General features: G+C 38.2%; 1 protein-coding gene across 4 annotated transcripts in view; it reads right to left on the bottom strand.

The window, feature by feature from the left end:
* Positions 1-16,645, bottom strand: part of Eif4b (eukaryotic translation initiation factor 4B) — a 29,678-nt gene that overhangs the window by 12,651 nt on the left and 382 nt on the right. For all 4 annotated transcript variants that reach the window (XM_013159158.3, XM_013159159.3, XM_013159161.3 and 1 more), the window contains exons 2-6: positions 7,782-7,919; positions 7,083-7,291; positions 6,601-6,717; positions 3,314-3,368; positions 2,591-2,725 (exon numbers count right to left, since the gene is read on the bottom strand). In XM_013159158.3, the coding sequence (XP_013014612.1) occupies positions 2,591-2,725; positions 3,314-3,368; positions 6,601-6,717; positions 7,083-7,291; positions 7,782-7,919 (654 nt within the window). The remainder of the gene's footprint in view (positions 1-2,590; positions 2,726-3,313; positions 3,369-6,600; positions 6,718-7,082; positions 7,292-7,781; positions 7,920-16,645) is intronic.

Genomic DNA, 16,645 nt, shown 5'->3' with positions numbered 1-16,645 from the left:
CTTTGTGTGTACATGAATTATGTTAGGATAAACTTTTCTGTATTACCTTTTACTTATTTTCAGTTACTTTTTTGCTGTGGTTTGAATGTAGCGCCTGGCCTGTATTAGGCAAGTGTTTTACACTGAGTCACATCCCCAGGGCCATGTTTTTTCAGTCTCAATGTTTTCAGGACAGAAAGAAGTAACAGTAATATGAGAGAGCCTATCTTATTTGCAGTGTTAATAGAAACAAATTTGGAGTTCCTTGATAGTTTTCTAATGTACTATTTTTAGATTTAGCCATTTGAATTACAAATGCAAAGAGGCTTGTCTATTTTGTTGTATTTTTTTCCCACGTTGTTAAGGTTATACATTGTTTTGAAATTAGGTCTCACTCTGTTACCTAGACTCCTTGGCTGAGCTTCCTTCCCAGTGGCAAGGACTACCAGTGTGGGCCACCATGCCTGGCTGCTGGTTGTTGTTTTGGCTTTATTTTTTTTGTACTAATACTTGGTATATGCTATTGGAACATGTATGTCAGAATAGATATAACATGGATGTGATTTTTTGCCCGTCCTGAGAATTAAACCCAGGGCCTTTGTAATGAGCTACTTACAGAAAGGTTAAGGAGGTAGCAGCTATGTTCAACATGATGTAAATGTCACATGATGTGTTTCTGTTATTGAAACATCACATGGTTCCCCAGTAAAACATTTTTTGTGTCCTGTATGGCAGTTAAAAAATAAATCTAAGTGGGGGCAGGAGGAAGCCCCATAGGTACCGGCAAATACCTATAATGCCAGTACTTAAGAGGTAGAGGCAGGATCACCAAAAATTTGGTAACTTTCTGGAGAGGTAGGTAAACTCTATACTTGACTTAAAATAAAATGAAAAACACAGATCCATAGTTAAGAAGCACATCAGTGTGCTGCTGAGATTTTATGGTGACATTTAGTAATATTTCCCTTCCTCCCACTTATCTTTTTTTTTCCCCTGTCTAATGCTTGAGGTAGGAGCCTCTGACCTCTGAGATAGTCTGATGTAACTCCCATTAATTAAAAGCTGACTTGGGCCAGCTTTGGATAACAGCACACTCACTTTCTTGTTATCCATCCTGCTTGCTCTAAATTCAAGATGTCAGGTGAGAAAATAGTCATGTCCCTTCAATCAAAACAGGACCCTTGGTCTGATTGCTTTTTCTTTCAAGAGCCATTTCTTCCTGTTAACAACAGAATTTCTTGCATAAATGCCTAAGTATACTTCTCCTCCAAGCTTTCTTCAATCACAAAGTTTTGATCATAAAATAATACATAAACTTCAGATTTAGTATTTCTTTTGACCTGTCCCACCACTGTGTTCTGTATTTTATTCTCCACTTGTGTTTTTTTTTTTTTGAAGACAGGTCCTCACTGTGTAGGTTCAGGCTGGCCTTGAACTCACTGTGATCCTCCTGTCTAGCCTTCTGAGTGCTGGGAATACAGGCCTGAGTCACACACCTGGTTCTCCTGCATTTTATGTCCTCATAAAATGTTAGAGAACAGGAAATGTCTCACACTACATGTGTAATGGGATTCCTAACACCCATCTATAACCATGAAAGTGGTTAGATAATGTTGTATTTTTACAGCTAACGCATTAACACTATTTAATATCATTTTCAAATTTTTGTATTTTTATTTGTTCCATAACATGATAGGTTTTGAATTTTATCCTTGAGATTACACATATGCAATGACATCTTATCAAATCATTATAAAGTGTTTTTTTTGGGGTACTAGGAATTTGGACCTTGTGCTTGCCAGGCAGGTGCTGTACTGCTGAGCTATATCCCCAGCCTTTTACATGTATTTTGATTGTAATTTTATTTTGTGCTTTATATACTTTTTGCAGATTTGGGTGATCTAAAACATAATAGTTTGTCCCTACTGTATCCCCATGATCTTCTCAATCTTTTTCTGGATAGTCTCCTACCTAAATTTTTCTCTACTGTATCAATATCCTGCGAAAACAGGACTTTTCTGGTCACTGTTTTTTCTTGAGCCTAGAATAGTACCTGACACATGGCAAAAAGATTTAAAAAAAAATTTAAAGAGTAGCCAGGTGTGGCCAGGCATGGTGGCTCATGCCTGTGATCCCAGCACTCAGGAGACTGAGGTGGGAGCGTGGGAGGATCATTGCAAGTTCGAGACCAGCCTGGGCTACAAAGTGAGCTCAAGGCCAGCCTGAACTACATAGTGAAGAAAGAAAAAAAAAAAAAAAAAAAAAAAAAAAAAAAAAAAAGCAAATGTCACTTTTGTCTTTGTGAAGGACTGAACTTTTACAAAATGAATTTTATAAAATTCTCTTCTGGTACCCAATTCTTTTGAATGCCAAAATTTTTAAAAAATTGGTTAAGTTGTTGGCATGTGCGTATAGTTGCAGCTACTAGGGAGACTGAGGCAAGACTGCTTGAGCTGAGGAGTTCAGGACCAGCCTGACAATACAGGAGATCCTGTATCTATATCTACTGTATCCCACTTTCTATCTGCTAATGTGATTCTCTACAATAATACCTTTGTCTTATTATCAAACAAACTACAAAAGAAACTTGACTTCATAAAAATTAACTTACTGTCGCCAAAGCTATCATCACCTCTTCTTGGTGGATAGTCATCAAAGCTGTCTGTGGCAGGACGTGCCCTCCAGTCTGTGTCTGTTTTGTCAGAATCTCGATTTCTATCTCGCCCGAAAGAACGATCATCCCGGTCTGTAAAGTAAAAAACAAAAAACTCAAAAACAAACAAAAAACCACAAGTTGACAAAATGAAAGACTTGCTCTGTCCACTGCCTTGTCTGCCTCTCTCCTTTCCTCCTGTCTCATACTCACATACAGAATCAATCCTCACACTAATTTCTTTACTACATCATATTATCATGAAGATGTTCCAGGTGCCTTAAGTGCAGGTTATTCTTTTCTTCATGCTGATTTCTACTGGCTTAGTACTTATTCATATAGGCCACGAATTTCTGAAACATGAATGAGGTCCCTGTTGTGTATAATATATGATCTGAAGCTAAACTATTTATTACAAATTTAATATCCATTTAGATCAGTCAGGGCATTTCAAGAATTAATCTATGGATTGTATTATCTAATAGAGTATCAGTAGCACTCACTTCAAATGCCCACAAACACTGCCAAAAGTCCCCTGGAGAGCAAAACTGGCTGAAAATGGTTACTTTATATTTAGGCTGGTTTATCACTTATGTCTATTAAAATATTCTGGGGAAGGACACCTGTGCTGTGTCATCCTAGGATGATTACTGAACAGGAAATTTTTTCCTGTTTTCTTACCTTTATCCTGTGCTTGATCAGCAACATCCACTCGAATTCTCCTGTTACCTAGAGACTGAGAGCACAGGACTCTATTATAATCAATCTTCTGCCCCATTTGCACAAATCCCATAAGCGACCATAAGTATCTAACCATAGCAGTAGCACTGCAGGAAGGCAGGTCAAGGAAAGATATTGTACTCTAGCTAACACTCAGTTTGCTGGCTAAAGAATCCTTTATAGGGGCTGGGGATTTAGCTCAGCGGCATAAGCACCTGCCTTGCAAGCAGGCGGTCGTGAGTTTGATCCCTGGTACAGATAAAAAGAGAAAAAGGAAAAAAAAAAGAATCATTTATAAACACTTGAAAACTAAAATAGTCTCTAAGAATTAACAAACTTAAGTTCACCTTAAATGAGTTATCAGGCCAATTAATCAGGCCATAATTCACAGAACAGAATAACTAGCCAATGCTATTTGTTAAGTGTAATGAATTAAAAGTAATTTCCAGTTAGCTAAATAAAAGGTATTTTGGCACTACAATAATCACCAAACATTTCTGATAGTTTTTCCTCATTTCATAGTAGACAAATTCTACAGGTGAAAAACAATGAATTTTGGTTAAAAACACCCAAGTTATATAAAATGTAAAAATGATACAATGAAAACTCAGGAAGGCCAGGGATTTAGCTCAGTGGTCAAGTATGAGGTTGTGAGTGTAATCCCCTGCACCAAAATAAAAAAACAAAACTCAGGAATAACCTTAGCTCTTTGTACATGTATAATGTGAATTTTTATTTTTATCTGGGTTCTAATAGTATTCAACTATGAGATGATAAATAATTTTTTAAAAGGCTTTTTTACTTTCAGTCATGTTAAATAGTAGATTTGATACAGAACAATGGCCAAAATGCCTTCCCAAGAAACAATGAGAAGTTTCTGGAGCCAAAAGAGAATAAAGATCTTTTTTCTTCCCAGACATGAACTCATAATTTCTGAGTGGGAAAACATTTATGCGCAGTGTAAAAAGCAGGAGCACTGGTCCAGGTATAGTGATACATGTCTGTAACTCCTCATCCTTGGCAAGGGCGAGATAAGAGGATTTCTGGCCCAAGTAATTTTTTAAAATTTGATTTTATTTTAATTTAAAAAAAGATACAGAATTTCAAAACAAAATAATTAACACTGGTTAATATATCGCATATTATCTTTAAAATATGCTGTTCAGATTATAAGATTGAGACATGAAAAAAATGATCAAGTAATTGAATAATGAAAGCATACATTTTTTTGGATCACTCAGTCTTTAGGAAAAAAAAAAAGAAAGCATACATTTTTTTGATGAAGAGAGATTAGTATTATAGTTATCTTACACAGTTTTTCTCCATCTTAGTTCTTTGCTTTTGAGCAGTTTCTTTCCCTTTCACAGTACCTGTTGTAGATTTTGAATCTTATTTACTCTTTCAACTTTTTTTTTTTTTTTGGTCTTTTTTTGTTTTTATCGGTACTAGGGATCGAACTCACGACTGCCTGCTTGCAAGGCAGGTGCTTATGCCGCTGAGCTAAATCCCCAGGCCTTTCTTTCAACTTTTTATACTAGGGAGACAATATGTTTACACATGCAAGTCTGATTTATTTCACTTGTAAGTATGGTCTCACGTTGCATCCATTTATCTATAAAAGCCTTGAGTTTATTCTTCTTTATAGCTGAGTTGTACTCCATTATATAAAACCATCACATCTTTTTAATCCATTACGTTGCTGATGGGCAAAGGTGTTGTTTCCAAGACTTAGCTACTACAAACTATATTTCTATAAACATCAGTGAACATGTATTGCTGTGGTATGTTTTATACCAGTCCACACTCGCACCAATAGTGGAAAAGGGTTCTTTTTCCCTTCAGACCCACTAGCAATGGTTCATTCGTCGATAGTCAAATTTTTCTGGAGATAAGACTCTCAGTGTTTTAACTTGCATTTCGTGAATGACCAGTGGTACTATTTTTTCATATATTTATTTGCTGTTTGTATTCATTTGAGAAGTGCACAACATTCATCTCTGATGCCCGTTTTTGGATTGGATCATTAAATCTGGGGTAGCCTGGGTAATTTAGCAGTGTTTCAAAGTTAAAAAAAAATAAAAAGGGCACAGGACATAGTTCAGTGATAGATTGCTTGTGTAAGATGTATGAAGACCTGAGTTTAATCTCCAGGTCTACAAAAAAACCAAACAAGACTAAATGTTTAGTAATTTGTCCTGCAAAACAGTACTAGGAGGGACAGGGATTTAGCTCAGTGGCATAAGCACTTGCTTGGCAAGCACGAAGTCGTTTGATTCCCAGTACCAAAACAAAACAAACAAACAAAAAAAAAACAAAACAAAACAAGGAACAATATAACCCTAACTTTTATTATTATTTTTATTGTATGTTTTAATTTTTTGAGACAGGATTTCAACATGTAGCTGAGGCTGCCCTTGAACTACTGGTAATCCTACTGCCTCAACCTCCTGAGTGCAGGGATTACAGGTATGTGCCACACCTACCTCTTTAATTATTAAAAACAAAAAGTCCCACATATTGCAAAACTCTGGGAAATTAAGACATTTTTCCACCTTTGGTGCTGGGAAGCAAACCTGGGGTCTTGAATGTGCTAGACAAGTGCTTTACCACTGAGTCACATCCCTAGCTGGAAGACAATGCCCTTTAATACTAAATTGATTTATCTTTACCACCCCTACCAGGGATTAAACTCAAAACTACATGCATGCTAGGCAAATGTCCTACCACTGAGCTGTATTTTCAGCCCTAATCATCTTAAATTTGATTTTTGAAACAGGGTTGATGCAATTGTCCAGCCTGGCCTTGAAATCTGTAATCTTCCTGTCTCAGCTGTTCACACAGATAGGCTTACAGTAAGTAGTGTGCCACTATACCTAGTTTTTCTTGTGTGCATGTACAGAGATTTTTAAAAAGCAAATACATAAAAGCTGAGGCAAAGCAGTAAATAAACTGAGACTTTATACTTAGTGTGTCTGGTTTCTTCCAAAATTTACCTATGTGATTGTGAATTGTTAAGAGATGCTGAACATTAAATAATCTGGGGTCTTCACTGTGGCCAGGGGAATGTTTAGTACCCCCCTCCAATATCAGTTTGAAACTGAGTGTTACACAGCACACCTGGAATCCCACCACTCTTTTGAGGATATAGGCCAGGGCAAAGGCCCTGGGTTTAATCTACATTTCTAAGAAAAAAAAAAAAAAAAATCAGTTTGATAAATACTAAATTTACACCACCCCAAATCCTTTACCTCTTCATTGAGACTCAGGGCACTGAGCAGGGAATCCAGGTCCTCAAACTCAGCATAACCAAAACCTTTCAACCTGTCTGGATTGCTGGGTTCACGTGGCAAACGCACTGCACTGATCTGAAAGAGTAAAGATAAGGAGTTAAAAGTCCTTTTTTTTTTTGGACTGCACAAGAACCAATGCCCATACTACAAATTTCTCTGAAGAATATCAGAGAACCTAGATGTTTCCAGGAAGAATACTACAGAAAAATAGAAGACATTTTATGCTCTATCACACCTTTGGATTTTCATCCATTTGCATTTAACTCTTTGAAAACAAATGAACTGTGAATTCAGTGTATTCCTGCTAACCTTAGCTTTGTTTCCTTTTATATGCTACATTTTTAATTTTGTTTCATTCACTTAAGAACTGTCCATTCCACAAGTACTTTTAGTTACTAATTGGAACTATCTAGTTAATGCCCTAAAATGATTACACTTACATTTAAGCCTCTAAAGAATTCCTTAATAGAGTCTTCTGTCACTTCATAGGGCAAGTTTCCTAGAAAAGCAGTGTAGGGTGGCGATTTGGGAAGACGGCTCCGGTCGATATTGGGTTCCCGAGCAGCCCGTGGAGCAGTGGGAAGGATGGAACGGTCAATTGGAGGTGCCCTATACACATCATCATCATTACTGTGCCAAGTGGTTGAAACTAGGATAGAAGAACCAAGAAAAAGGATTACTGTTTAGAATAAAATCTATGCCAACCTACATGTGTGGAAGACAGAGGCAGTAGGATCACAAGTTTGAGCTTAGCTCCAGAAACTCAATGAGAATAAAGAGCTGGAGCTGGGTGTGATGGTACAAGTCAGCAACCCTAGCACTTGGGAACCCAAGGCAGTAGCATCATCTGGCGTCTGGGCTATACAGCAAGACCTTGTCTCAAAACAAAACTAAACACAGAAAGAAAAGAAAAAGGAAGCTAGGCTTAGCATGGAGCTCTCTTGAATGTTCATTGCTGTTCCCATTAAAGTCTTGACAGCTTAACCCTGAGATGAAATCCTGAAGCCCAAGACTGTGTATGTAAATCCATACATTTCAGGTTTTACAAAGTTACATTCTTTCATGTTACAGTGAACCACAAAATAGCTTTTATCTAGTAAATAATGAAATTGCAAGCATCACAAAAAAAGAAAACTTACCATCTCCTTCCAGGTCATCTGTTTCATCAGCCCAGCTGACTGGTTTGGGAACATAGGTGGTTCCTCCACCGGTCCCTCCATCCTCAGCCAGAAAGTCGGTTAGGGAGATAGTCTTCCCCTTCTTATTCTTCTTTTTTGCTATTGTAAAAAGAAAAGGGATTATTCATAAATATCAAAGTATTTACACAACTGTACAATGCAGTACATTAAATATATTTATAAAGAAAGGAACATAAAAGCTCATCAAAGGACTAGATTACGGCACATTTAAGGCTGGGGATTTAGCTCAGTGGCTCAAGCGCCTGCCTGGCAAGCATGAGGTCATGAGTTTGATCCCCAGTACAAAAAAGGTCACAGGATACAATATATATTAACACATATTCACGTATGGAAAAGGGAAGGATGTCCAATACTCCCCTCTGGAAGTATAGCTGAGGTGGAAGGAATCTTTTACTCTTTATTATATTATATTATCATTGATTGTATGTTATTGGGAATTGAACTCAGGACCCTGCATGTACCAGGTAAGTAATCTACTTTTGAGCTAGATGCTCAGCTCTATTTGAAAATTTAAATTTACCAAGTACTTCTACTTAAGACAGGTTGCCGGGCATGGTGGTGTATGCCTATAATCCTAGCACTCAGGAGGCTGAGGCAGGAGGATCACCATGAGCTTAAGGCCAGCCTTGGCTAATAGTCAAGCCAGCATGAACTACATAGTGAGTCAGTCTCAAAAACAAAAAAAACCCCTCCAAAACAAAAAATCCATACTAAAAACAAGTCACTAAATTCATTGCTTTTTGGATACAAAAGTACGTAAGACAAACTTCCTCTCCCACATCATAACATTTTATGTAGTATTTTTTCTGGGGTAGCATCAGGGATAAACTTAAGGAGCACTAACTGGCCCTATATTTCTGGCCCTTATTATTATTACTTTTTTTGGTGGTATTAGGGATTGAACCCAGGACCTTGTAGGTTTGATAAGCATTCAACCACTGAGCACCGGTGAGCTCCATTTTAAAAAAATGTAGTTTGAGCTGGGTGTGGCACACACCTCTAATTCCAGTACTCAGGAAGCTGAGGCAGGAGTATGGCTAAACGTTCAAGGTCTGGGCTGGCCTACATAGTGCACTTGAGACTAGACGGAACTATACAGTGAGACCTTGTCTCAAAAAACCACTCAGCACTTGAGAGGCTGAGGCAGGAGGATTGCTGTAAATTCGAGGCCTGGGCTACATAGTGAGTTCAAGGCCAGTCTGAACTACACAGCGAGATCTTGTCTCAAACAAACCAACCAACCCTGAAAATACCCGAAAACATAGTTTGAGATAGGAGCATATAAAGTTGCCTAGGCTAGACCTGAATTTGTGATTCTCCTTCCTTTGGTTCCCCAGTTGCATGTCAATTTTGAGGGATTTGATAGGTGTACAAATAATCATGGGAGGAAAGAATCATAACTACCAATTTATAGGAGGAAAGTTTCATGTTAAAGGACTATCCTAAAGTTAGTTATTAGATGATAGAACTACAATTGAAGTGCAGGGCTCTTTCTAGTCTACCAAAGGGTCCCAGCTTCTAAGCAGCATATTAGTTTTTTGGAGGGTTATCATAACCATGGCAAACTGCTTTGTCGTACTCAAATGTTATTTGAAAATGTTTGAACATTTTTTGAACAAACAGTTGAAGTGTTTAACATATAGTTAAAACACATATACCCTAAATCTCTGTGCTATAACACTTCATACTGAGATATGATACTAAAAGGAAAACACAAAAAAACTAACAACCAATGTGTTTAAATGTTTTCCATGGCAATGAAATAATTAATAATCTCTAAATAGCTCCATTTAGTAGACTGATCTTGGCTCGCTAGCCAGAACACTTCTAAGATAGCAAAATCAACAATTAATTCAGAACGGGGGTGGGGGTGGGGAGGATGACTCAGTAAGTTCTATCACTAGCCCAAGAGCAAATACTACATGACAAAGAAAAAAGTAGCTGTTTAACAAAAAACAGCTTCATGACTTTTGTAACCATGATTTCCTTTTCCATGTTCCAATTCTCATCTAATTTTCAACCCAAGAGAGCTAAGTACCTGTAACTTGATGCACCACTTGTTTAACTGAAGGTTGTTCTCTCACTTGGTATATGTCTTGCTTTTAAAATTCAACTGTCAGGAAATTAAAGGTGACCTGTTTGCTACGAATGTTACAGCCTTCTGAACATAACAAGAACCTGAAGTATTATGGTCTCAAGGTGCAAATCTGATGAGCTTGGCTGCAATAATATGAAAAAAAGATGTTCATTAATGTGAAGTTTCTGTATTTCTCTCAAGTGATTTAATACTAATCTGGCTACCAAGAGTACTGCACGCGTCATGAGTGACCAGATCACAGCTGTTCTATTCTAGCTATGAATCTACTCTAAAGCTTTGAAAGAAAGCAGTTACTCAGAAGGTTGAGTCCTATAGCAGTGATTCTTTTCCAGCTCATTGCAAAGATCTAGGAGAAATTTTAAAGAGCTAATGTGAACAAGAGGTTGAATACTCATAGTGCATAGCCTTACTTTAGTCATTTTATATTTTTTAATTAAGCAAGTGTCTGGGATTAGTATGATGCTTGCCAGAGCTCTTACCCTCTTGGAGCTTAATCTAGTATCATCAGCTAATACCCAATTATTAACATGTTCTACCATTTGGAGAAAACAGAGCTTGTGGTCAGTCTACTAATGAGGTTAAAATTGAATATAAGAACAATTAAGCAAGGTACCCACTTTCTCTTGTTCTACAGACTTACAACAAAAGTGCAGAATCTACAATCTGCCCTTTGGTCTGATACAGCTTAAATCAACTTTGTAGATCAGGGTTTCTCAATTTTTAACTTGTTGATTCTTTTGACAAAATGACAGCCTCACACACTAACATTTAAAATTTCAAAATAAATTAGCATAACTGAAATATTAAACCACTGTTAATTTTAAACATTGTTGTAAGGACTTCAAGGATAAAATTCCTTTATAAGATCTTCAATTTGAGAGTAGCAACACTGACCTAGCGCCACAATGTAAATCTAAGTAAATATAATCCTTAAAAGCTGGGAACTTGAACAACTATTTCTAAGATGACAATAATCTATTAACTAGTGATTTCTTACTATTTTTTTGAAATTCTGTATTACTTGTATCCTTTTTGGTTTTTTTTTTTTCTTTTTCTCTTAAAAAAAAAAATGCTAGGAACCTTTAATCCCACCACTTGGGAGCCTGAATGTCGATCTCCCCAAACTGAGGTCAGTCTGGGCTATAGTGAGTTCAAAGCCAGCCTGAACAACAAAGCTAGACCTCATCTCAAAAACGCTAATAAACACTACAAAATTGATAAAGTGAACGCCAATATTTGTCCCACGTCATTTTATTCCAATAATACAAAATACGCTACCTAAATCCTCCATGCCCTTTGTTCCTCCAATACCTAGGCCTATACATGTCTGGGATTTCAACAGTGTTCCCTGGTTAATTTTTTGAGCTAAGGTCTCACTATGTAGTTCAGGTTAGCCCTGAACCCACTATTAGCTGAGGTTGATCTTGTAGCCTGCCTCAGCCCCCAAGTGTTGGGTTTACAGGCATGCACCACCATACCATGTCTGGGTGTTCCCTGCTTTTTAAGTGTTGTTAAAGATCAGGTAGGTCAAACGCACAGTGATTGGTAGAGTTCTTTTATTCTTCTTAAATCTTATATGAATTAACAACTTAATCATCACACAAAACTTTCCCCAATTATTAATGCAAAATGCAGAGTGGGTATCATGGTGCAGGCCTGTGATCCTAGCACTAGAAGCTGAGGAAGGACAGGGATAACACACAACCCACATATCTTAACCTCTTTAATATACATACATAGCTTAAACACAAACCTTAAAGCATTTTTCCAAAACTGTTATTAAATTCTTAAGTGAGAAACATTTATAGTTTTCTTAATAGGCTGCTATAAAAATATACCAAAAAAAATATACTGATACCTTGGTTGTTGAACTCAACCAGCTCAAAATTTGTGTTTTAACAAATTTCACAATGATTCCTTTCTTTAACTCATTATGGAAAAGCTTGGTTTTACTGCTGGTATCACTTTCATTGGAGCCAAGGTTATGTTACTTTATGCAAATAAAGCAAACACACACACACAGAGAACAATCAATATTTTAACACACTAGCACAAGCACTATATATAGATCGTCTCCTTGTGTTCAGGTGACATAACTCACTTGATTCCTACAGGTTTTTTCAAATCAGATTTTTGGTTGACTATTGAGCAAAGTTATGAACACAAAACAGATTGTTCAAGTAGTGCAAATGTGCTGGCTGTCCTGTGCACTACTGGATGGTTAACAGTATCTCTGGCTTTTACTTATTAGCCACAATAAACTCTTTATCACCTATACCTCATTGTGATCATCTAAAATGTCTCCAGACATTGCCAAATGTTAAAGGGGGGGAAGGGTCCCAGGGCACCAAGCACTGTGCTTTGCTGGAGAGCTTCTATTTTCACTGCAATAAATATTCAATAAATAAAAGGAAAAGGCTCAGAATGATAAGACACTGTAATCCCAGCACTCCACAAGGATGAAGCAGGAGGATCACAATTTCAAGGCCCGCTTGGGCAACCTTTCTCAAAAAATTAAACTGAGCGTGGTGGTGCAACATGTAATCCCAGCACTTGGAGGCTGAGATATGAGGATCACTGTCAAAAGCCAGCCTGGCCTACACAGTAGGTTCAAGGCAGCCTGAACTATCGATAGTTAAGACCCTATCTCAGAAAACAAAAACAAAAAACAAAATAAAGTGTGTCTTCAAGATGATCAGGCTTCAGCATGTATAAAGTAAGCTTTACTATTTTTGTCTCAAAAAGTTTCCCTATTACTTCTTCACTGTAGCAATAGTAAAATCACCAATTGATAAAATCCTGAGATTGGCAAAAATCTGCACTAGCAATTATTTCTGGAGGACATCTTAAAATATTTTAAAAGCAACAAAAGTTACTGGTAAAATGCAACCCTACTTCTGCATCTTTCTTAAACTATTTTATTTAGGAAAGGAAATTCATGAAGCTCTAACCATTCAGGTGCAGGTGTGGTGGCACACATCTGTAACACCAGCAGTCAGGCAGCTGAGCCAGGGGGGATCACAGCAAGTTTGAAGCCAGCCTGGACTACATAGGGAGACCCTGTCTCAAAAAACAAAGTTTCTTTTCTTGTGGCACAGGGGGTTGAACCAAAGGCTTTAGCTCTGAGCTGAATCTCCAATCCCTTTAATTTTTTTTTATTTTGAGACCGGGCCTTGCTAAATCACTATTGCCCAGGCTGTGTGAATTTGTGATCTTCCTGCCTTAGCCCTCAAAGTACTTTTGAGCACTGACATGCACCCGTATACTCAGCAGTTTAATTTTGGATCTTGACAGCTTAAGTCCCACTTTGGTGGGAAGGAGGCTTTTTGAGTCAGGGATTCACTCTGTAGTTCAGTCTGGCCTTAAACTTACAGTGATCCTTCTGCATGTGCCATTACATCTGGCGAGTCCCACAGATTTTATAGTTTTCGACTTCCGTGACTGTTTTGAGAACTAAATTACTAAGCCAAGAAACTAAGGAAGTATCACAAAAACTTCTATAAGAATGAATGTTTATAGCACCATTTACAATAGTTCCAACAGGTGAAATGATCCAAATGCTCACAAACTGATGAATCAATAAAATATATCATTCATAAAAAAATATCATTCATACAATGTGATATTATTTGGCAATAAAAAAGATATGGTGTATGCCTGTAGTCCCAGCTACTTGGGAGGAGGCAGGAAAATCCCAAATTCAAACCCCACCTGGGTAATTTAAACAAAATATTATTGCCTCAAAATGTTTAGCTGAGCAGGTGTGATGATGCATACTTTGTAATCTCAGCACTTGGGAGGCTTGGGGGCAGGACTGGGAGAATTCAAGGTCAGCCTGGTCTACATGAGTACAACGGTAACCTCAACTACCTAAGACCCCGTCTCCAATAAAATAAAATATTTACAAAGTAAAGAGAAGGGTTGGAGTGTGGCTCAGTGGCACAGTGCTTGCTTAGAATATGTGATGCCCGAGTTCAATACCTAGTTCTTGTGGGAGGGAGGAAAAAAGGGAAGAAGGGTGATGGGGATATGGTACATTCTATAACATGGATGAAAACATTAAAGCTAAGTGAGTGAAAGCTGCAAGTCGCAAAAGTTCATAGATTATATGAAACTACAACAAATGTTCAGGATGAGTAAATTCAAAGAAAAAGGAGAACAGTGGTCAGGCAGGAGAACTGACTGCTAATGGTTAAGGTCATTCTTTTGAAGTGATGAAAAATGCTTTCAAATTAGTGATAATGGCTGAATATGTTTTTTTCTTTCTTTCTTTCCGAGTCAGGGTCTCACTAACTTGCTCAGGCTGGCCTTGAACTTGCACCATTCTTCTTGCCTCAGTCTCCCAAGTGCTGGGATTAACAGCTGTGTGCCACCACACCCTGCTGACTATTAAAAATCACTGGGGCTGGGTATATAGCTGAGTAGTGAAACGTGTCTAGCATACACGTGACCCAGGGTTCAATCCCTAGCACCAAACAAGGGCCCACCCACCAAACTACATACTTATTGCCTTTTACCTGTCAGGGACACTCTCATAAGAGTAGTTACAAAAATACTCAATTAAAATTCTTTTTTTTTTTTTTTTTGAGACAGAGTCTCACTATGCAGTTCAGGCTGGCCTTCAGCTTACTTTGTAGCCCAGGCTGGTCTCAAATTTGAGACGATCCTCCTGCCTCAGCCTCCTGAGTGCACCACCACGCCTGACTTCAAATTAAATTTCCTGCTTTGGGCATTTGCCTACTATTGGAACTAAGCAATATTGTAAACCTAAGAAACTGGCTCTAAGTATATATTCCTAGATGTATAAACACACAGCTAATAATAAGTACTTATGTTGAGCTAATGCCTTTTTTCCACTGACATTACTTAGAAACACCTTATTTACATTAGCTGACAGTAGTTTGTGTATAGTATTTGAATTTTCATAAATTTTAGCCTTGGTCTTCTGACTATCCTACTCGCAAAATCACAAAAACAATGGTAAGGGATAGGATTAGGATTGGAAAACAGGAAATTTGTGTATAGTGGCAACCCTTTAACTATAAAGGGCTTCACTGTATGAAAACTAATGAACATCATCTTATCCCTATAAAAACCATACATTATTGTGAAGCATTATGCAAATGAAGAGCCTATACAGTGGTTCACACATTTCCAATGTAAAAGTTTTTTTTTTTTTTTATCGGTACCGGGGATGGAACTCTATCTTGCGCTTGTAAGGCAGGCGCTTATGCCGCTGAGCTAAACCCCCAGCCCCTTGTTTTGGTTTTGAGACAGGGTTTCACTATGTAGTTCAAGCTGCCCTTGAGTTCACATCACTCCTGCCTCTGTCCTCAACAGGAAAAAACCAACACACAGACTGCTATCATGCCTTTCAGTTCTACAACTTTCACAAAAATTAAGGAAAGGGAAATATGGCCCTTTCACCAAAGAATTCATCGATTAAATATGAATAGTTTTGTAAACTTCAAACACTTTTGAGCAACTTAAACTCAATGGTATCACGGTACTTCTAAGTCGGTAAAGTCAAGACCCTCGAGAATTCTGATCATGTTCTCGACGGTGAACAAATCTCTCATTTTCTTCAGCTGGGAGATGGTCATTTTCTTATATTAGAAAACATTAAAAAAAAAAACATTAACCTATATATACATAAGTGTTTGCTCCATTAAGTGCTACATCAGTGAAAGTTATCCTGATGAAATTACCTCAATGCTGTCAACATTTTTCCAAAGACATTCTTACACTCAACTCCCCTGTAGTAATAGGAAACATGAACTCCTGGTCAAGTAATGTGTCTACAGTTAACAGTTTAAAAAATGCTTTGCAGAATACAAAGTCATGTCAGGAAAAATAAAGCGTATCCTCAAAACGAAAACTAGTGCTACAAAAAGTTACAAAGGCCACTTCTGTTCTTATAAGCTCATCACATTCACAAATAAAAATTGCATGATAGTGATAGTTCTCGCAAAGAAGTCTTTAAAAACCCCTCTACCACTTTAATAGCATCTCCTAGAAGGTTCAGTTACCTAAAAAAGAGCTGAACCCTATCGTTAAAACTGTCAAAATTAAGCCTAAGTGTATCTCCCATACCTAGAACTGTACTGGCATATAGTGTGTGTGCCCAATAAAAAAATACTGATTGAATCAGAAAAAGGATGAAGGGAAATCGCTGTGCCCACACTTGCTTCCACTGCTCGAACACGTGGGGGAACACTAGGTTCCCATACCCTAACTCACTAACACACGTCTCTGGAATATAGGGGCCAGACATGGAAGAGCACCAAGTAGGACATAAATGAACGCCATAAACGCACGTAAAAGCTTTCCATCTGGACTCACCGCACGCTTTTAAGGCGCTCAGTCTCACGGTCCTCGTCAATCCCACCGCGCACGCGCACCGTGTCTCCCCCCCCCCGCCCCTCCACGGACTCGCGTTCGCGTTCTAACTGCCCCCCCCACCCTGTTCCCCTGCCCCCGCCCCCGGTCTGCAACGGCCTCGCGCCTCGGAAACCTAGTCTAATGTGCACAGTCCGCGCGCCAACCGCTTCTTTCCTCCCTCCAAGCCTTCACGTGGACCCAGTACTTTACGTCCACGAAAAGGCCTTGGGCTTTCCGCAGATCTCTCTGCACTTCCTCCTCCAATTCAAGCCAAAGTCCACCATTACTGCCTACTCCAACCTCGCGCAAAAGGGGTGAAAAGGGT

The sequence above is a fragment of the Cavia porcellus genome, unplaced genomic scaffold, assembly GCF_034190915.1.
Source record: "Cavia porcellus strain 051 isolate PalLab524CR breed Dunkin Hartley unplaced genomic scaffold, mCavPor4.1 scaffold_8, whole genome shotgun sequence".
Taxonomy (NCBI): domain Eukaryota; kingdom Metazoa; phylum Chordata; class Mammalia; order Rodentia; family Caviidae; genus Cavia; species Cavia porcellus.
Note: the sequence above shows the minus strand (reverse complement) of the source record. Positions and strands in the feature narration are given on the sequence as shown.